Below are 23,501 nucleotides of genomic sequence, written 5' to 3'. Positions count from 1 at the left end.
ATACTTTTATAGAGCAGTAATCCATATCTGAAATATAGCATCCTAGCAGAATAGCTCTGATATGTAGAGAACTCAACTCACTCATTTTCTCAATTTATATATGCCTTTTATGTAAATATGTCACTTCATTTGTTTATATGTGGGACTGTGTGTGTGCTGTATGTGCATGTAGACGTGTAGTAGTTTGTCATCAATTACAGTATATTAAAAGTTTGAAATACAGGTCATAATAATTCTTTTTAAATGTCTCTGGATATAAAAGCTGGTGTTCTGACCCTCATTAGTCCATTAATGAAGATGAATCCTCCCTCTGTGTTTTTCTCTCTTTGCCTACAAACTCTATTCATTTCATCTTTTATAAATATTCTCCGTCCTCTCTGCTGTCTCTTGCCTCTTGTACAGTGCCCCTTGCCCTGTTCCACCTGCTATATATTCTCTTTATATCTTCTAATTGCTTCCTAACTGTGAGTCATATTGTGGACTGAACTTTTTCTTTTATTTGACTTCAGCACTTTTACTTCCCTGGGCCAGTATCAAACCTGCAAGTGCTGAAGAGGCATTTTAAGAGCAGTAACAACATTTGTGCCCCAGTCAAACCATTCTCATCATCTCCAACAATAACAGTGAAAATTGCAACCTTTGTAACCCTTTATCCTCCCACAGTTTCATGTTTGCATTTTAATTCTTTAGTTCATTCCACACTTAATCAAATCTCCACAGTTTATCATTTGTAGTTTTTTTAGGGGGTACGCAGTGCATTATAGTATCATATGTCCTCCAGCACTCAGAGGAACCAGAAACATTTCTTCCTGTTCTTCTTGTTGGTGGCAGGGGGTCGCACTGGCTGAGGGGAGTCTTGTTGGTGGGGTTCAGAGTGCTGGGGAGTGGGAGTCTGTGGCGATCCCTCAGGAGGGTCACCCACCTTCCATGTGCGTACCACTTGCCCTTCCTGCAGACGAAAGTCATGCTCTACACTAGAAGAGAGAGACAATGCGGGAAAGTGTCAGTTATGTTTGTTTAAACCTGCAGTAACTGATTTGACTGACTCTTTTGGCACTATTTTTGGTCTCTACCCACTCCAGTCAGAAATATCAGTTTTTAAGCTGCTGGAGCTTTCTCTCTTAAAACAGCTGCCTTTTGCGGCGGAAAATAACGGTGTGAGAGCGTTAAGAGTGAACCAAAACAGTAAGCTGCAGGCTGGACAGCTAAACAATGAGCTTATAAGCTTACTATAAAGCTCAATAAAGCAGAGGGGAGCTGAGAATTTAGGTGTTAATTCTCTGTAGGTTCATCAGTACGAGCACATTGTCACATTGTTATTATAAAAATCAATTATAGCCATTTTAAACATTGCAGAAATAAAGATAATAAGTGCAAGATACAAGAAAGAACTAGTGTGAAAAGCATGAAAGAGTAGCAGCGAACACTACTTCATCTGCCACTTCCTAGTAGAAAATAATGAAGTTTTTGACAAAGTGAATCAAGAGCTAAAATGCTGAGTATCACAGAAATGTTGCAGCACCAGGAGGGATCTCAGACTGCAGTTGACACACACACCAAACAAAAAGTCAGCAAGGTGCATTGTCAGTCACATGACAGTATAGCTCAGGGGCTTCAGTGCCGAAATGAGATGTGAACTGTGATGCACCTCTGCAGAAGCTATAGGTAAATGTAAGCAATAATAACTGAATGCATCTGCAATAAAGGAATAAGGACAATATTTGCTTAGTGAATTACTTTTGTCAGCAGTTACATGTTGGGTAAGCTTTCCCCCTGTGAACTGATTCTTTTCCCCTCTTTTTTTTTTAATTCATTTTACTTTGCTGCTTTTCTTGCTTATTATGCAGTGGCCTAGTTAGCTGGTGTTTCTCATCACAGCAGCACAGATGCTAGAAATAAAGAGGACTCCCTCGGTTGAGAAGTGCTGCAGAGGAAGCAATGAGGACTGAGCTCAGCAGCAGCAGGGCCTGGAGTTTTCAGACAAGAAAAATGAGGACTCTCACATTCATATCCATCTGGCTTCATAGCTCCCACTCCCTCAGTCACTCAACCACTTCACTCTGGGTGCCCACTGGTATTCTAATGCACAAAATAAACAAATGAAACATCAAACTCCAGACAGGAGCACAGTGCAGGCAACGGGTACGGACAGAGTAAACAGTAAAACAGTGAGTGGGTACAAAGAGCCGTGGAGAGGATTTCTTCCCTCAGCAATATTCACAGCAGGTAGGAAAAAAGCCACTTCAACTAAACCTTTTTGTGGCAGATGGGACTGCTTTACAGATTGAAACCGAAGCTGTAAAATGAGGTGCTAGTCAGTAGTAGGCGATGGAGACTATCTCTGCTGTTCTACTGCCCTGAAATGAATAGAGTAAATAAACTACTCCATTGCCACATCTTCACAGCCTCCCTATTTGTGCCACCATACAGTTCAGCTCCCTATAGAGCTCCCCAGTGGCTCCTGCCTTGTGTCCGCTGTGTTCCCTCTTTGTGAAAATGAATAGCCCCAGTCCACAGCTCAGGCACAGTGGCGCTGTAGGGAGCTGTCCACCCTCAACCTTAATTATCTGCACACTGAGCCCACAAACTGTGGCAGGCAGGGAGCTGTGGACCTAACACAGTACTTTCCGCTATTCCTCTTCTGTCCTCAGATCTTTTCTGGCTATAGGCTGCACCCCACCTCAGGTCCTGCCTGTGGGCAAATTACAGTAGGTGTGTTTTACAGATAATGCAGGCCATAATTTAGATGTAAAGTGTCATAGCTGCGGTTTATGCAATATAGGTTTCAGGCACAGAGTGTGGGAGAGAATGATCGTGCTAGTGTGTTGACGTGAGCCATAGGTGGCAGCTACAAGCTCATTTTAACACTAGTGTAACTGAATTTGATAGAATTGTGTTTTCACAGTAGTTTCATTGTAATTGCTGTGTGTATACCTGATGTTCTGTAATAGAAATCATATAGCCTTAAAAAAGTAAAAAATGTGTTTGGGTTATAGTTACATCACTTGGATGTTTGACCTTAACTGTGCAGAAAGATGTTTGTGCAGAGTTTGACACTAGAAAGCTGTTTACATGTTCCTCTGCTGAAGGGGGAAAAGGTCATCTGCGCTCGCCTTAAATCTGATGTGTATGTTCAAGGAAGTCAATCATGGTCCAATATGCAACTTAGAATCAGCAAGAGTTGTCTGGTGCCATATACTGAAGAGACGATGACAGCACATCTAGCTCCAGTGATTTTATTATTGACGCTTGAAAACACTTCTTTTTCAAGGCAACTTCAATAGAAGTGTCAGATACAGCTTTATATACTGTATAGACATCCCACACCTGGTGGTAATCCGCAATCAGTGACATCCTCAAAAAGTTACGAGGGCTCAGCATCGTTACAACAAGTTAAGAGAATTAACAACATTTTTATCCATATATATTTGTTGCAAGGGACACACAATAAAGACTACAACTTTTCAAGTTTATCCCAACAGATGTTCAAATGCCTCAATAAGCCATTTTAAAGAGGACAATCCAAAAGGGCTACAAAGAAATGCTCGTCTCTGTGTTCATTTAGCCATTACAACAAATGTACAGTCAGGTCCATAAATATTGGGACATCGACACAATTCTAATCTTTTTGGCTCTATACACCACCACAATGGAGTTGAAATGAAATGAACAAGATGTGCTTTAACTGCAGACTTTCAGCTTTAATTTGAGGGTATTTACATCCAAATCAGGTGAACGGTGTAGGAATTACAACAGTTTGTATATGTGCCTCCCACTTTCTAAGGGACCAAAAGTAATGGGACAATTGGCTGCTCAGCTGTTCCATGGCCAGGTGTGTGTTATTCCCTCATTATCCCATTTACAAGGAGCAGATTCAGTTTTTCAGGAGATTCAGGAGTTTATTTCAAGTGTGGTATTTGCATTTGGAATCTGTTGCTGTCAACTCTCAATATGAGATCCAAAGAGCTGTCACTATCAGTGAAGCAAGCCATCATTAGGCTGAAAAATCTAAACAAACCCATCAGAGAGATAGCAAAAACATTAGGTGTGGCCAAATCAACTGTTTGGAACATTCTTAAAAAGAAAGAACGCACCGGTGAGCTCAGCAACACCAAAAGACCCGGAAGACCACGGAAAACAACTGTGGTGGATGACCGAAGAATACTTTCCCTGGTGAAGAAAACACCCTTCACAACAGTTGGCCAGATCAAGAACACTCTCCAGGAGGTAGGTGTAGTGTGTCAAAGTCAACAATCAAGAGAAGACTTCACCAGAGTGAATACAGAGGGTTCACTACAAGATGTAAACCATTGGTGAGCCTCAAAAAACAGGAAGGCCAGATTAGAGTTTGCCAAACAACATCTAAAAAAAGCCTTCACATATCTGGAACAACATCCTATGGACAGATGAGACAAAGATCAACTTGTACCAGAGTGATGGGAAGAGAAGAGTATGGAGAAGGAAAGGAACTGCTCATGATCCAAAGCATACCACCTCATCAGTGAAGTATGGTGGTGGTAGTGTCATGGCGTGAGCATGTATGGCTGCCAATGGAACTGGTTCTCTTGTATTTATTGATGATGTGACTGCTGACAAAAGCAGCAGGATGAATTCTGAAGTGTTTCGGGCAATATTATCTGCTCATATTCAGCCAAATGCTTCAGAACTCATTGGACGGCGCTTCACAGTGCAGATGGACAATGACCCGAGGCATACTGCGAAAAGCAACCAAAGAGTTTTTTAAGGGAAAGAAGTGGAATGTTATGCAATGGCCAAGTCAATCACCTGACCTGAATCCGATTGAGCATGCATTTCACTTGCTGAAGACAAAACTGAAGGGAAAATGCCCCAAGAACAAGCAGGAACTGAAGACAGTTGCAGTAGAGGCCTGGCAGAGCATCACCAGGGATGAAACCCAGCATCTGGTGATGTCTATGCGTTCCAGACTTCAAGCTGTAATTGAATGCAAAGGATTTGCAACCAAGTATTAAAAAGTGAAAGTTTGATTTATGATTGTTAATCTGTCCCATTACTTTTGGTCCCTTAAAAAGTGGGAGGCACATATACAAACTGTTGTAATTCCTACACCGTTCACCTGATTTGGATGTAAATACCCTCAAATTAAAGCTGAAAGTCTGCAGTTAAAGCACATCTTGTTCGTTTCATTTCAACTCCATTGTGGTGGTGTATAGAGCCAAAAAGATTAGAATTGTGTCGATGTCCCAATATTTATGGACCTGACTGTATAGTTAGAACAATTGAATAATACAGAGACATAATATATAATATATAAACAACATTAAAATAATTAAATCAATAGAGAAAAAAAGGTGTACCCTTCCAACTTGTTGATGATGTCACCGACTGTGGATTATATAAGAGGCTGTATCTTAGGCCTTAGGACCCAAGTGGGATTCAAACCTTGGTTATACAATACAATTATTGAAGCTTAGTGTGTAGCCATCTTCTTTTCTAATATGCAATTTACAGAAGTGTGATGGTGAAACTTGAAACATCCAGTTCCCTTACACTGGAGGTGGAATGGACTTTTCAGCGAAGAAGTAGACATCTTGTGTCGAGCAGTTCAACTTTTGAAATGAAATACATTTGCATTTTTATAGATTCTGGATTTTTCAATGAGGGAAAAGAAGTAGATGTCATTTAAATAATGTTTAACAAGTTACAGGTGCAGTAGGTAAAATTACTTTCTGTCATGTTTGCTGAAACTGACCCTATGTTCCAGTAGAACTACATGAAGCAGGTAATAAAAAACTAATCCGGCTCCTCTGGCAACACCTGTAGTGCGATTCTAACTGTGTGTCAATCACTGCTCATGCACACACATTCATTCTCCCTTGTGGGGGGAAGGGCTTAGGAGACCGTTTTGAGCTTTTGCGGAAAGGGGGGGAGGGACTGAGAAGTTGTCGATGTTCAACGTTTTTGGCTAATTCCTGGATCTTCACAATCCTACGTACGGCACCTTTAATTTAACTTTTATGGAAGAGACATATATTGATTATGTCTTACAACATGTCTGGATTGTATTATACCTCCACATCTTGGTGGTTGAGACAACAATGACTCAGAGTTTCAGTGGGAGGATCAAAGTGACTACAAGTCAACTACACATCAGCTGGAAAAGTTAATACATCTTGCAGTTAAACATGTGTCAGTACACTATCCATTCCCACTGTGCGACCTTACTTTGTGCACGTCATCCCATCCTTAGAGATTCACTGTATAAATCTCTTTTTTAATCATTCAATTTTGGAGAGAGCGACCTTGGCCAGGAGCACTACCCCAGCGCATCTCTAGAGGGGATTGAATCAGCAGATTTGTAGTTACCATATAATTTGCCTGGAATTCAAGGTGATTCACAACTGCCAGTTTAAAACAATTAGAGGGAATTAGTAACTTTTGAAATGTGTTACTGGCACTACAAAGTACAAATTGCTGTCTATAGTACCATATCTTTTACTGCAGTCAGGTGAACTTAAACACAGTACAGCGGGCTGGTGGTCAGAAGAAAGATCAGGATGCTTAAACTTACTTTTCTGTAAATAAGGATGTTAGGTGCAGTCAGATTGGATACAGGCTGAACATTTTACAAGCTGAAAATAATTATTAAACTAAAACAGTGATTTAAAATAATATCAGCATAGAGGTTGAGCAGGGCTTCATCTCTTTTTCATCCTTCCATCTATAAAACATTTATACAACGCCAACAGGAGATCATCATTTCTCCTCCGTCTCTCCTCCTCTGTGCTTTTGCGGAGGGGTGGAGGAGAGACCTTCAGCAGAATTATAGCAGTGCAAAGGCAATCAACTCGAAATATCTTTGCAATTTTCTTTTAAAAAGAGAGAGAGAACATTTTCGGCAGAGCAGTGTTGAAGTACCCCACCTGCAAATGCATGTACGCCAACACATAGACTGGGTTGATACAACAGATACATGTGCATGTGTGCACGCGCAGATAGACACTCCACCATCTACTGTAACACCCCCCCCCCCCCCCCCAACATCCACACACACACAGACACACACAGAGACACACACACACACACACACACACACACACACACACACACACAATTCCTATTACTACTCAGGAGAACAGGCTGTACCCTCTCCTCTGACTATTATTCTGAGGTTGTCCCACCAGCTTGGCTGTCACAGAGCGTCCCAAACTGTGGTCCAGTGGATTTGGGAGAGTGATGTAAACGAGCGTGTGTGTACTTAATGTTTGAATCTAAACTTTAATTCTGGCACAAGATATTAATTTATCCAACAGGGTGTGATTTTGTTCAGGTCCTCCATTTCAATAGAATCTGCAGCAGTATGATACTAATTGGTTCAGAATAAAGTTCTTCCTCAAATACTGATCCATGCATCCTCAGTGTTGTTTGAGCATGTATGTACATGTTTGTCTATGTCCTGTATATTTTCACAATGTAGGATCCAAACTATTAATTAACTGTAGGTTAAGCCACAGTGCAAGCCTAATTTTCTTTCTTGCTCTTAATGCAAAAGGTAAGGTATATAAAGCCTTAAACTATAGGAAAATTAGGGGTTACAGTAGGGGGGATGTACAGCATTGATCAGTACCTCAGAAGTAATTCAAGGCAGTCAGATGAAGCCTCTGTCAAGCAGAAACTCTATGGGCATCATTTAGAAATATTGGACAGTAAGGGTAATTGTATTTTGCAGGCCTAGATTTTGGCCAAGCAATTAAACCTGACTGGACAGAGATTCAATTAGTGGCAAGAGAATTACACTACTAAAGTGAAATCACAAGCCAGCTAAAAGAGTCAAGAAGACCACAAAATAAAACAGGGCTGAGAGCTCTGTAAGGCTATACTAAAGCACAGCAGTGCTTTGAGCTAAATGCTAACGTCAGCATGCTAACATACTCACAATGACAATGCTATGATGTTTAACAGGTGAAATGTTTACCATGTAAACCATCTTGCTTTGAGTATTAGCATGCTAACATTTGCTGATTAGCACTAAACACAAAGTCTAGCTGGGGCTGATGGAAATGTCATCAGTTTACAGGTATTTGGTCAAAAACCAAAGTATTGGACAAATTTAAATTCTGACCTGGCGGTGGCCTCTCATGAAAAATTAAGAGATACATTATTATAATGAATCTTGAGGGGATCATGAATATCTGAGTACCAAATGTCAATAAAATCCATCCAATTGTTGAGGTATTTTATTCAAAACCACAAATGTTAACCTCATGGTGACGGTAGAGGAAAAGTTGAATGATCACTAAACTCAGTAGGATTAATCCTCTGGGAACCATGCATGTTTGTCAAAAATTTCAAGGCAATCCATCCAATAGTTGTTGAGATATTTCAGTCAAAGTGGTGAACAGAACATCAGACTGTCACAGAGCCACACCGCTGGTATGGCTATAAAACTGTCCCAACACAATGAGTTACTTAAAAAGTGTCTGCTAGCTGGAAAAATATAATTAAATCAGTATCTCAGGGTGACAGCCCCCCCCCCCACCTCCCCATACACATATAGTATTTTCATTTCAACATGGGGGGGGGTTTCATTTGTTTTAATGAGGGTTTTATTTCACCTGGGTTTTATTTCATTTTTTATTTCGTTAATCAATGTTGTTAAGAGAAAGATGTATGCTTAAGGGCACCACTAGAGGCCCCCACCAATTTGTCGCTCTAGGCAATCGCCTAGTTCGCCTATAGCAGTTGCTGGCCCTGGACAAGCTTAAAAACGAAATATGAAATAACGAACATAGCTCCAGATAATTAAGTTTTAATCATAAGAAATTGTCTTACATCTAAAGTTAATCAAGTAATTAAGGTGCAATCTCAAGCCAGACACCCAGTCAGATAATGTCAGTGTTCTTGTTGTCAGGTTCAATTTATTGACAGCTGGCTGAGGCATCTTATGTCTGATGGCTTGAACTGATCGGAATTGACAGAAGATCGCTCCCAGTGTAACTACAGAGCTGAAATCTGTAATCTTAAAGTCTTCATATTATGCTCATTTTCAGGTTCATAATTGTATTTAGAGGTTGTACCAGAATAGGTTTATGTGGTTTAATAAAAAAATATATATATATTTTTGTTGTACTGCACATTGCTGCAGCTCCTCTTTTCACCCTGTGTGTTGAGCTCTCTGTTTTAGCTACAGAGTGAGGCATCTCACTTCTGTTCCATCTTTGTTGGGAGTCGCACATGCGCAGTAGCTAAGTAAGGACTACTAGCCAGTCAGAAGCAATGAGGCCGTGCCACGCTAGCAGCTAGGCGAGCATTATAACGTGTGTTACAAAGTGACGCACGTTTGTCACGGAAGTAAAGGCTGGACTACAATAGAGCTGTTTGGAGCAGTTTGTGAACAGTGTTTTCTCTGGAAGATGGTAAGTCCCTTTGGGGTGGACTTTGGGCTTTTTCACTTTGTAAACCTATAATGTGCACAAACATATATATTACACAATAAAGGAAAGGGACAAAGCCAAAAAGCATAATATGAGCACTTTAAATAGCCACACCTCCATTCATCATTAAAAAAAACTAAAGATGTACAGAAGGCTTCACTAACAAGATAGCAGACTCAGTCAAGAACCAAGGAAAGTTGATGTCTGAACAGTGAGGCAAGGTATTATTTCAGTTTGTATCGCTGGAAGGAGATTGTGTGACTGAGCAGGAAAAGAAAGACACAGACACTGTAAACGTGACTAATACCTCTGGGACACATCATCATATGATTTATGGTATCTACGTATGCAATATAATTTATGTCATAGGATGCTAAAACCTTAAATGCACATCACAAGTAGTCAGATCGCATTACTCGAAAATGCCTCTCAGCATGAGACAGAACAATGTATTGTATGTGTGCTGGGATACAAATTTGGCCTTTTTCAAGGTCAATACATTTGGCTTCATAACTGAGTGCTGAAGTTCTTGGCAGCAATTCAGAATAAACAAAGGGAAACCTGTTGTGAATGATTTTAAATAACCTTGTATAGCTTTAACGTTACTGTCTCTCCCTCCATCTCTATCCTCTCACTTGCATCTCTTTCCATTGTGTAATTATGAATGCCTAATATTTACATTTTCATAGCAATTACCCACACAAATTTGATTAATGTAACCTTATTTGCAACCTCTAGCACTTTCCACAGAGCTTTGTTTTTCAAAAAATCAACAGCACAGCCATTCCCAGCGAGAGAGTGCAAACTTTCACCTTGTTTGTATTTGTCTCCCTGTGCATGACTAAATTACATAAAATGTTGTTTATTGAAGAGACCAGATGAAGAACTTGGGATATTTAAGATCAGAGAAAGTCCTCTGCATCAAATAGCTTCGTAAATAAAGAGCAAGTGATGCTAAGATTGATTATTGAGGAAGCATAAGCTAGGGATGAGGAAATAAAAGCAGATGTAGGCCAGAAGCTTACAGTCCCATCAGAGAAAGCCTACAGCAGCTTAAGACTTGACCCGCTATTGTGGTCTAACTCTCAGTGCTTTGTTTACTCTGTAGAGCTCATTGTACCATGGGAAGATGCTGTACAAAGTGTATAAATGAGACAAGCTTGCATACACTAAACCAGCAGCCAAATGCGAGGCTGGCAGTCCTGAGCATCCAGGATCTGCTCAGTGAGGGGAAAAAGCTGTTCACTGTGAATTCACACTCATTACTGGTTTACTTTGGGAGTTCACTGTGCGTGCATGCTGCTATCACCTAACTGCGTCTGTCAGTAGCTGTTTTGAGTGACCTGATTATTAAATGTACCATAACAGAGGGAGTGGTAGGTGAGATATAGACCGGTGACAACACAAATACACCATGTGTGGCTGTTGTCTGACAAAAATGAAAAACAATTAGTGAGAAAATGAAATAAAGTTATGGTCACTGATTTCTTCTTTTTGGCCACTTGGGGGCAGCAGAAACAAGCTGCAAACACAACATTAACATATTATCATCTTTTAAAGTAATTTTCTAAACAAGCACAGGACTTTCACCAAGGAGACCAGGATTCAAGGCCCGATTGAAAATAAAAGTAAACTGCAAGTTTTTTTCTAAATTCACGGAATAAATGGAGCTATGTCACATTCAGCATCTCGTGCGTAACCCTAGTGAAGTAGCGTCTGATTTTAACCCATACCACAATGCTAAGTAGTTTTGGTGCCTAAACATAACCAAGTAGTCTTTTATGCCTAAACAAAACAAAACTGCAACTGTTTCACAACGTTAATGACGTGTTTAAAACATCATCACTTCTGTTTTGGTCTCCACGCACTCCTTTGTGAAATATCTGGCTCTTCAGCTGCTAAATGCTCCACTATGTTCACCTGCTGGTCGATAACTGTTTGCCTGCTGTTTGGTGCTAAGCACGTAGTGTACAGTGGGTTTAGAGCTTTTTTTGCTGTTGCGGCAGAAAGCAACGCTTTGAGAGTCGTAAGAGTGAACCAAAAAGTAAAATTGCAGAACGGAAAACAACTAACTGAAACTCTAAAAACGCTTGAACAGCTGAAGAGAACCGCAGGATCATGCGATAGTATCGCTCTGCAGTTGCCTTGTTTCTCAACCACTGAGCAGGAAAGTTTGAGCTACAGTAGCATGGTTAACCTATTATTGCGGGCCCTGAACTGCTGAACATATTGTTGCAATTTAGTCTAACTGTAAGTCTGCAGTTTCACAGTTTCAGTGCAGTTAGACTCAAGTCAGTGTAGATCTGTGTCGAAAATAGCTGCGCTGTGCTGGTATTGGACCAAAATCTAGTGTTCGGTCTCCTGGAGCTGTTGTGGGCCAAATTTAGTGCAACATATGTGATGAGGTGTGCTTACTCAGTCTGTCTTTACAATTCAAGCCAGGATTTTTCCTTAACACCCGTCCACATTGGATATTTATCCAATGCTCAGTGATGGGTAGACACGAAAGTACTGTGTTTTTGTAAGTTGTGATTTGTTCAAAAGTCACCTGGACATTATCATGGTAAATCAACTGCACAGTAAGTCAGCTGAGGTAAATTAAAAAAGGAAAAGGTGATGGCAGGTTGCACACAGAAGCTGTTTGTCCTCAGCACCACTGAGGTATTGAGTGATAGCTGCTGGAGCGGAAGGCTCTGATGGATGAGTGGCTATTGAGGAGAACTGAGAGAGAGGTCTGACGGCAGGGTGGCAGTTTGCCACCTGAAAAAAAACAAAAAACTAGCAGTTAGGATCCATATTTATCTTTGTCGCACCCATTCATAAACACACACTAACATATGGAGGCATTTTTCACAGTTTTCTTTATGTGAAGGGGGTGTGTTTTTAGTTGTATCTCTCTAGCATGGAGGTGGAATGGATGAAGACGAGGGGTAATGAAGATTTAGGGCTAAGGTGAGCTGGGAGGATAGTTGGAAGACGTGCATAAAGGCAGAAAATAGGGAGCAGATTGACCCCAATTTTTTTATACCTAAATGTTTTTTTTTTTGGATGACTAAAGAGGTAAAAAATATATGACAGACATATCTAACAGAATAACAGTGGTTTGTTTATATTTATTTGTTGCCTCTAAAAAGACATGTAGGTTTTGAGTCTAGAGATAAAATATCTTTAAAAGCAGATGTATTTAAGTTGTATTCAAGACATTTAATAGATCATTAGGATAAAACAAAATATGAGGAAATTAATAAAACCCCAAAGTCTATGAACTCCATGGAGGTCAGAAATTAAGCAGGGTTTGAACTTGTCTCTCAAGCTGTTTTTTTTCACTTTTTTTGTCTTCGAAAAAACGATTGCCTGTGCGCCATCATTCTCGTTTGAACAACTATTGTGTCTACAGCAGACTTTTCACCCCGCCTTCAAGTGTGTTGGAATAGCTAATAAAAATGTTTGCTTGCAGATGACATGAGATGGCATGTTTTAAAAACTAATTCATTTTGAGCATATCCCACCTTCATGCAAATAGTTTCTCACAACCTGGCAACCAAAAAAATGCTTATAACGATCTATGAAGCATTAGGAAACGATTTATTAACCATTAATGAATGCGTTAGCATTCAGCATTTAATATCTCATCTATCGACCATCTCTGATAATGACATAAGCTCAGTGCCAAAGCATGGAGAAGATTGAGAGTGGGCGCAAGTAGAAGAGCTTTAGGGATCTAATTTAGCTGTGGGTGTGATTCTAGCGTGATTAGTATTTATATGACACATCATCCACATTAGGCAGTGCTCCCCTGTTCCACATGCCACTCTTGATCTTCCTCTCTCCTCCCCGTTACAAAGACACGGCACAATGGTGATGGGCACCATCTGGCACTCACTGTTGGCACAAGTTTGGCTCTGTGATTATTGCCAAAAAGCATGAACAAGGGTTATTGCTCTCCCTCTTCTCTTGGCGTGTGTGTCTCTCTCTCTCCCTCTGTTTCACACCCAGCCTTATATATGTCATTTCTTCACACAAACAAACTCCTGGGTGGATGGATACAGATTTGTAAGGACATATAAGAATTTTATGGTTTCACATCTCCAGTGAATGGGCTGAGACAAAAAAAAAAAATGTAGATGTAAGCTGCACATAACACTGTGCCTGTTTTCTTTTGTAACCGTCGTGCTGTCAGAGAAAAAACAGAGAATATGGAACAAATAATACTCTTTATTTCCATTTTCTTGTTTTCTTGCTGTGAAAATCTCATGCTCCTGCTGGCTGAGCATTTCCTCTGTGTAGTTTCATATGAATGAGATAGATGCCTACAGTGTATTTTCTCTCTCTCCCCTGTGAGGTGCCTGTTGCTCCGTGGCTTAGCCCTGAAGTAAAGATGGATTACTGCAGAAGAACTGCCTGCCCTGCCCTTTACACATTTCACACACACCACTTCTCCATTATCAGCCTCATACACGGGGGAAGCGACACGCACACACACACACACACACACACACACACACACACACACACACACACACACACACACACGTCTGAAAGCTCTGACAGGGTTGTTAGCAAAAGGTCAGAGTCAAGAATCTGACGGATCTTTCTTCAGAGAAACAAAACCTCTCATATCCAGTTAAACTGAAAATACACCAGCTCTTATTTTCCTCTCTTGTTGTATTTAAATTGGTTTCTATTTATCTCTGACTCTCTCTTTCTCTATTTATGGTTTAAGATACACAGCGAGGAGGAAAATTCTTTGTGTTCGGATCAATTCCCTGTCAGATATGGACAACCTGGTGATTTGAAATATCAGTGAAAAGCAAATCCAGGCTCTGCAGGCTGCAGATTATCCTGATGTTGCCTAGCTGAAGGGACTTAACCTCAGGGTTTAATAAGTGCATTATTAACTGAGTTGGTTGTGTTGACTATTTGGTGTCTAAGATTTATACTTTATTTTTCTTCAAAACCTAAACACTCCACAATATTTTGAATGTTTTAGATAGCTAATCTGTGAACCCTCATTTTGATACTATTTATGGCTGGCATTTTTCAACAATACCCATTACATGTATTTGCAATCTGTAACTGCCTGGACCATATATAGGCATTAGGTACTATATATACTGTATATATAGTACCTAATGCCTATACTGTATATATAGTACCTAATGCCTAGATGTGGTCCACCTTTCCCATGTGGAACTGGGTGCCCACACACAAGGGATTTACAAGAAATGCAACCATGTCTCATAGGAATTACATTTATGTAAGCAGCAAATATGTTTTCAAGGAAACATAATGCAACGAGGACAACACTTTCTATTAACATAATTAGGGCAGGCTCAAAAAGTCGATACAGAACGCATGCGTAAAATGTTCAATGACAATGTTTCCCTAACAGTCTAATGCATGAAAGCTGGACTCGCTACATGTCTTTTCCATGTTTCATCCTATGGTTTCAACGTATTGGACAGACTACTTCCTGCACTGACACAGCACTTGATGTACTGTGTGATATGCATAATAGTCCACTATAAACACAATTTCTATAGATACTGGGTAACCTGATTTGTTCATTTAAAGTTGCTTTTAAAAATGATTTTGTCTTCTCTGTCTTTTACGCACACACGCGCACACGCACTCGCACTCACGCATGCACGCACAGGTATTTCTGTCACTGTAATATACGCTATACTCGTCTCTTTTTCTCACTTTCCATCTCCTCCTTTCCCTTAACCTGGGAATTCATTTTATATTCTATTCAGTCTGGTCTTTTCACTGCCTGTTATGATAATGGCAGGGAATAGTCAATGTTTAATGAATGGCTGGAGGCTGGATACAGGTTCAGAAATATCCTTGTGACCAAGAACATGAGAAGTTCATCTATAATTTGCTCACACATCACTGTGTTTCAGAGGAGCTCTGCTAAATGTGCACACACAGAGGCACAGATTTATTTTGGACAGGTTTATGTTCATATGCACACTGTATGTTGCACTGTATGTGCAGATGTTGTTTCCCTGGATAAACTGTACACATAAACACCTCAGGTTCTGCTGAAGGCAAAGCTATAAGCAGCTTCCTAGGCAATCTTTCTTCCTCATCTCCTCTCTGACACTCCTCTCACCCCTCTTTTCTGCTGCTCCTATACCCAATCCAGGGCTGTGCGTTTGCACCACTTCTCCTCATCCCCATTTAGGTGTGAAATGTATTTATATTCAAAGTGCAGAAAAACGGAGAAACGGGGCGAGAGAGCAGAGGAAGTGACACAAGAAATCTACTGGAAAAGGCGTCTCTTTCTGATGTCTGTAAAGTACCGTATACCTCTGGATAAAACCAGGACAATGAGTAGCTGTCAGTAGCTATGGGCCAGTGTTGGGACCATGTGGAGAGTACTTGAATTGGACTGCTATGCCCTTCTGGGCCACATGAGAAAGTGAATCAAAGGAAGTGAAAGAAAAAGTGAGCCCAAGCTGAGAAGTAGCACTCTGGAAATAGAGAAGTAGACAGAAGCACATTATAGAGAGCAGGAGTAGTGTGAATGAGGGCTCCATGCACTACAGCCCACAGCTCTTAACACTGACTTGAGTGACAACAAAGACACTATACATTGTTCTTACTTGATTCTCCACTTTAGAGTACGAACTCTCCATATTCTCTTCATTCAGATACACAAAAGACTTCAGGTAATTCCCCACATGCTGTTTTTTTTAAAAAACTCAATCAGTTAATTCCCTCTGAAATTTATCAGGCTACATTATACTGCCTGTTTAACCATGCAAGACGTGCAGCGCTGCTCCATCATGAAGATCTATCAGACAAACGTGTCTGGCAGTCATCCTTCACCCACACCGTGCCAACGGTGAGATGTCTCTAGGTCTCCTTTAACACTGTTATTACTTTTAAAAATCTTTTAAAGTCGCTGGTGATTCATTTTTAATGTGGATGAATATTTCACTGCACACTGCAGTTAGGCATTTGTTAAAAGGAGGATGAATGAGGGATAGATGGTGAGAGATAGAAAGTTGGAGATATTGAGATGCATGCAAGAGTCAGCCCAATTTCCCTCCCCGTGCCCAGTCTCTTATGCTCCACCAACTCACTCTCTGGTCTATCGCAATCGAAGGATAGCGTGCGATTATTCAGTCCCGTAATGCAATGTTTCAGTGGAGATGTGTGTCAGGAAGCGCTGATTCATGCTGGGTGTGTGGTGAGGATGGTGAGTGATGAGTTGTTTCTGTAGGCGCTGTCACAAAATGTACATCTCAAGCCCTCCCAAATGGATGAGTTTGCGGCCTAGGTCCTACGAGTCTTGGAGACTCGTAGAGGAATCCTCCACCCTACCACCACCACGCCTGGTATGCATTTGCATATCACTGATGTGAAGAGGCGTTCATTGACAAATAGGATGCTTTAAAGAGTCATCACAGACTGTGAATGAGAGGGATAGAGAGAAAACAATACGAGTGTGAAACAAGGCCACATTACAGATATCAAACAATCATGAGTGGCATCCCCACAGATAACAGTCAGCTAGCAGAAAAGAGAGAAAGAGCAAGAATGCTTCCTCAGTAAGCCTTTTCTCAATTATCTGCTGTTCAGCGAAGGCGATGGCAGATTGTGTTTGAAAAAAAAAAAAACTCTTAGTGGACTCATAGTTTAGCTAAAAACGTATGGTCCGGAGAGTCGTTAATCCATCTCAGAGTAGCAGCCCATCGAGCTCCTCCAGTGAAATGCGTGATCGAGCAATAGACAGAGCAGTAGCAGAGATAAAGCAGCAGAGTACAGATCTGATTAGGCTGCCGTCTCCGCAAACTCCTCGAGGATTAAGCACAACAGTTTCTTGTTAGACCTCCCTACTTTGTTCCATACAGCACATTTGCCATTAGCGAAAAGAATAAGGGAGAAAAATCACAACTGCACTCACTATTTAACACTCCTGCACGGTCGGCCACACAATCAGATACATGTATGAACATGCTGTTAGTGTGCCACTGGTGCTAGATAAATAAGATCAAATATATCATGCATTTTTTTTCCTTTAATGTGAGACCCTTAAAAAGCAGAACAAATGAAACACGTGTTTATGAGTCTTGGTTGGGTACAACATGTTAAATTCTGTTGCCACTAGTATTTACATTTGCATGCTTAATGTGTCATTAGCATTTTTATATAAGCTTTGCCCTGAAAGATGCCCTGAGTAACTGGAGAACAAAGCTCTGTGTGCAAACACACAAAGACACACATGTATCATAATAGCTTTGTACTTGACATATTGTTTTTGTTAGACTTTTATTTGTCTGTACTTTTTAAAGGAATATTCGCTATTTCCTGCTAATTACCTCCTTTAAATGTAAGCACTTTTAATTTTCTCCTTTTTTAAATGGACTAAAACATAAAAGTAGTTTACAACTAATGTAAATATGTTCTATGTATTGTGCATTATTCTGTGCAAATTCGCCCAAACTTTCATTGTGACATATTTTTTTTATCTTTGAAAACATTAGGCTTTCCACTTTAAAGCTGCATTCAGTGATTTTCTTTGGCCACTTGGGGGCAGCCCAACAAGCTCTAAAACACAAAACTGACGCCACATGATTAAGTTGTAATATGGAACTTGTTAGCACACAGTTTACACATCAAGCAAACACTGACCAATATTAGCATTTATTTGGACATGTGTTTTGGGCCACTTGACTCTCCTTTTAGCTCTGTTTTGGTCTCCACCAACTCCTAAGGGAAATATCGGTGTCTTTAGCGGTTACATACTCCACTACCATAGTGGAGTATGTAACCGAGTATGTAAAACCTCAGAGAGTCTCTGACGTTTTGGTGACGGGCAAGTAGTGCACAGTGGGTTAAACAGAACTTTTTCATTTAAAAAATTGGTGGTGTAACTATATAACTGTATCTGTGGATGTCACAAAAATATATATAGTATCTGTAGTCATCTCTATACCGGAAGTGGACATGGCATGTCGGAATTTACCTAGTCTGCTTTTGTGGCTTAAATTGTTATACTCCTCATACATATATATATATATATATATATATATATATATATATATATATATATATATATATATATATATATATATATACATATATATATATATATATATATATATATATATATATATATATATACATATATATACATATATATATATATACATATATATACATATATATATATATATACATATATATATATATATATATATATACACATATATACATATATATATATATACATATATATATATATATATATATATATATATATATATATATATATATATATATACGTATATACATACATACATACATATATATATATATATATATACATACACACATACATATATACACATACATATACATATATATATATATATATATATATATATATATAAGAAAAAAAGAAAACGGGTAACAAGTAAACTGAATCTAAATAAAAGCTGACTGTTACTGAATATTTGAAATAGAATATGAGGGTTTAACAGTGATGAAATTACAAGTCAGCATTGCATTGAGCATAGTGCATGATTTATAATGGGAGGATGTACAGATGAAATATACAAATATTACTGCCAAAATTAGCATGTTTTTCGCATTTGTTTACATCCCTGTTTGCTGCAGCCGAAAACAACAATAAGAGCAGTGTTAATGAATTAAAACATTAAAGTTCTGGCCAGAAAACAAAAAAAAGCTGAAAGATGCTAAAACACAGAGCTCAGGTGAACTGCCGAGTCAGATGATATCTGTGGGTTCATCACAACTGTACGAGCTACCTCTTTCACATTACACGTTTGATCTACTGTTATTATGAAAATATTGATTATAGCAGCTTTAAAATACAGTTGTGTGACATTAGATTTACTCGGGTCAAATTTTCTAGCAGCTTATTACAAATATTCTTGCATGAAAATGATTTTCATTTTTCCAAATATATTGCTGTCTGAGCTTTTCAACTAGATTGATACTGTGTGATGTGCTGAGCTGTGCCTTTACTTTGAGGGCTAAGACTTCTTCAAGAGGCTTTTTAATTGATGGAATCTGTCCTGTCAGATTTTATAGCTTCTCCATCACTCACTCCATTCTGGGCTTCACTTTATCTTTTTTTCCCTTTTTCCTCCAACAGCTTCTTCTCTAGTGCTGCCAAATTCTCTTTTTAGACTCAGCTCAACTTGAGCCTTAAAGAAAGAAAATCTCCTTCCTTTTCAAAGCAGGAAAATCCTCTTGTCATACATGAAAGAAGCATGTCGACTTGAGAGGTAGATTGAGCGATAACTCTTCATCTGACCATAAAACCCAGGATGTCGACTGAGCGGCGTAATATGAAGTGTAATATTTCAATTATTCACTCTCTGTACAGTCATCTGTATTTCTTATTCCCTTTCTTCGAGATGAGGAACTATCGCTGCTTTATACAGACATTCCTGAGCAGTAACCCTCGCTGTAATATTATAATATATATAAATAATCTTTCAAGATGAAGCTGTATAGCTTCTGAATGAAACATTTTCTTTATAGGCTTCTTCTCCCTCTGCTCTCGCTGTCTTTTTCCATTTTTAAATCTCAGACTTTTTCCCCTGCTTTTTTTTCTTATCCTCAACTATCTTTCTTCTCATCCTCCCCCACTGTCCTTCTTCTTCTTCTTCTTCTTCTTCTTCTTCTTCTTCTTCTTCTTCTTCTACTTCTACTTCTCTATTTCTTGATTGAGGAGGTTTGCATACACACTATAAATAAAATGAATATAAATGAAAATAACCAGATTAGACTGAATCATGTATGTGGTGTACAGTTGTTTGACAGTCTGGTTAATGTTGAGGATGTGTTGCAGCTACAGGAAACACCTTATTAGCACTACAGAATAATAAATAATAAATGAGTATGCACAATCAAATCACTGAAAGCAATCAGTCTAAGGTGCATACACGCCAAATTACACAGCTCCAGTCCACAATTAAAAAAGACTTGGCCCGTTAATTTGGTTAGGCTTTCTCAGATTTATGACATAATTTGACATAACCCCTCCAAGGGGTTTACATGAGAGTTATAATAATGAGAGTACTGCTGTAACCCTATAACGCCATTTGTTTCCAAGACTACTTTTACATCATATATATATATATAAATGGCATGCCATAAAAAAACAGATCAATATATTTATAATATGCATATGTATATAATATATGTAATATAGTATTTACACGCATATACTATTATATATGTAAGATATAAAAAAAAATCATAAATAAATAAACAAATAGAAAACTTTATAAGAAAGATATTTTTGATTCTCTAAAAAAAAGCTCAATTGAAATAAATAAATTGAAGTAAAAGCCAGATGTATAATATGATACAAACAGAAAATGATAAAATAAATTGCTTTTTTTATTCTGTCAAAGGGTAAATAATCACCTGAATTAAAAAAAAAAAACATATATAGAATTCTGATATATCTCATGGCTTTACAGGTTTAATTCAATAATGCACTCCGGATGTCATATATCTCTCACTATTTCTTCCGCCTCTCTCTCTGCAAGACTTGCTTCTTCTACTAATAATCCTTTTTACTTTCTTTCTTTTTTTTGTGAATGTGACATTTACAACTAAAAGACAGGAATTTCAATTTCATAGCAATCCACACTTTTCTTTTTGCCTTTCTTCACCCTCCTTTAAACTGTGAAATCCTGTTTGTTAATTGATTGATTTCAATTCAAATCTCAGAGCGGAATGATCATGTGTATTACTGTGTGTATTACTATGTGTGTGTGTGTGTGTGTGTGTGTGTGTGTGTGTGTGTGTGTGTGTGTGTTTATTTGATGGTGTGTGCATCTGTGTGTGAAAAAGAGAGATAAGGAGAGTAGAAAATTGAGAAGAGTAGAGGAGGACAGATGAAAACAAGTGGGCTCACGGTTGCACAACTTAAATCTGTGTTGTTCACCTCATTAAATCTGAGAGAGTGTGTGTGTGTGTGTGTGTGTGTGTGTGTGTGTGTGTGTGTGTGTGTGTGTGTGTGTGATAAGTCTTAATAAAATAATAACTGTGTTAAGTGATCAAACCTGCAGCGGTGTTGTGGTTGCAATGAGTGTCCATACTCAAAATGCTGTACCCAGCTGTACAGTCACACAGTGCAGAATGACAATCTTACCAGGCCATACAACTGAACTCCCAAAACTGACATGATTCAAAATGACAGCGTGATGCACATAACTGTGCGCCAAGACACGCACTGTGCTCTCGGTGGTCACATGTAAAACAAGCGATAAATATGCCGAAATTCTCACTCACAGGAGGACACATCCATCCACATACCTGTAGATGATGCAGGCACAGTCCCTGCAGGTCCCACAGTTTTCAATGTCCTGTCCGGTCCTGTATGAATGTCTTCTGTTGAAAAGCACAGAGATGACATATCAGGGGTAAAATAGCGATGGTGTGTGTGTGTGTGTGTGTGTGTGTGTGTGTGTGTGTGTGTGTGTGTGTGTACGTGCGTGCGTACGTGCGTGCGTGCGTGCATGCTTGCATGCGTGCATGCCCACAGACATATTTAGGTTATCGTTTCCCTTGTTGAACCAAATTTCTGGCACACACATCCCTGCAAATACACCAATCTAATCCTCTCTGAAATCACCCCTGATCATTTTTTAATGAAAGATCCCCCCTCCAACAGGCTCAGGCTGTTGTGTAAACCATGAGTCACTATATCACTCCATGCATGAAACAATGCTTATGAGGTAAAAGTCAAATCTGCATGCATTAGACTTAGCCCCATCACTGAATTCTTATACTGTAACATGCAAGATTTGTCACTTTATGGGACAGAAGGCTATGCGGTCAAAAAGGTTCAAAAGTCTGCAAAGTATAGTTTTGGGATTAGTGTTACGAGTATGATTTGTATTACACTGCTCAGATATCAGTTAAGCCTTTCCATGGATTCATACAGTAGACACACATCCATCCATGTCTATCTTGTCCTACTGAAGAGTTCTCTCGTCCCCACATCATGTACTATTTTGGTGTGATAGGGCGGGAGAAATTACTAAGCAGCTTACAATGTAGAAAGCAGATTAATTAAAGACTTGATGAGAATGGTAAAGGGTTTACACTAAGAGGCATGGCACATCTGAAACCACCTACATGACAGCCAAATGCTGATTTCTATCTGTTCCCGCCTGCTGTATACATGCATGAGGAAAGAGCTGCTGCGAAATGGGTGCAATCAAGTTACCAAACCGCTCCCTGTCGTCTGACATGACATAAATTCTTCAGCATATCAAGAGTTGAGATTGAGGGTTTCATGACTGACATGAGTCTTCATAAAAATAACTACAGATGCTCCCCTGCCTTCTGGGTTGAATTCAGTTTGGTATTTCTTCTTCTCTGTCTATTGCTCGCCTTGCTGTTTCAGTCACTTCAGTCTCTCTTGCCTTCTCATTCTTACCAAATTTACATTGTGTTCTGTCTGTGCAGCTTTGTTGCCAAAGTATTTGAAACGCTTACAATGCCGGGATTGGCTATAAATAGAGGAGCTGCATCACTGCAAAGCTTAGGCACAACAACCATCTATCTGTAATATACACAGCACATGATGCAGCAAGGTTATTACTGCTGGGTGGTGGATATTCCCTGTTTGAAGAATATTCTGCCTACAACAACCCACTTGTCGACTTCACTCCAGGAGAGAGAAGACAATCTTTTAGTGCAAAGCTATGATCACATTATAATACCTGCCCCTCCTTTTTTTATGTGGAGAGAAGCAGATGCTCACTTGAGAAATTAACTGTCTGGGAATAAAACAGCAGGCACTTAGGCTACATGCTGACATTTACTTTCCAGGTCTCCAAACTACCAGGCACTCATAATTTAAGTAGTCCCACTGTTCATTCTTCCATCCTCTCCTGTTTTCTCGTTTTAGCAATCGTTCTTCCCTCCTTGCCTATCTATCTATCTATCTATCTATCTTCTAATAAAGGGTTAACAGAAGACTCAATGTTAAAGTTGGCCACAGATTACCAGATGGCTTTTCACACTACACTTGGCCTTGGGCTGAGAGCCCCCATTAGCCCTGGGTTAAGCAGCCTACGG

General features: G+C 39.4%; 1 protein-coding gene across 3 annotated transcripts in view; it reads right to left on the bottom strand.

The window, feature by feature from the left end:
- LOC144531848 (uncharacterized) overlaps positions 1 to 23,501 on the bottom strand; it is a 35,425-nt gene continuing 11,924 nt past the window's right edge. For 2 of the 3 annotated variants that reach the window (XM_078272174.1, XM_078272173.1), the window contains exons 3-4: positions 21,729 to 21,803; positions 1 to 974 (exon numbers count right to left, since the gene is read on the bottom strand). In XM_078272174.1, coding sequence (XP_078128300.1) covers positions 785 to 974; positions 21,729 to 21,803 — 265 coding nt within the window. In that variant the 3' untranslated portion in view covers positions 1 to 784. The remainder of the gene's footprint in view (positions 975 to 21,728; positions 21,804 to 23,501) is intronic. The other variant, XM_078272175.1, reaches the window with a different exon arrangement.

This window comes from Sander vitreus, chromosome 16, assembly GCF_031162955.1.
Source record: "Sander vitreus isolate 19-12246 chromosome 16, sanVit1, whole genome shotgun sequence".
Classification (NCBI taxonomy): Eukaryota; Metazoa; Chordata; class Actinopteri; order Perciformes; family Percidae; genus Sander; species Sander vitreus.
This window is presented reverse-complemented; position numbering and strand designations above follow the sequence as displayed.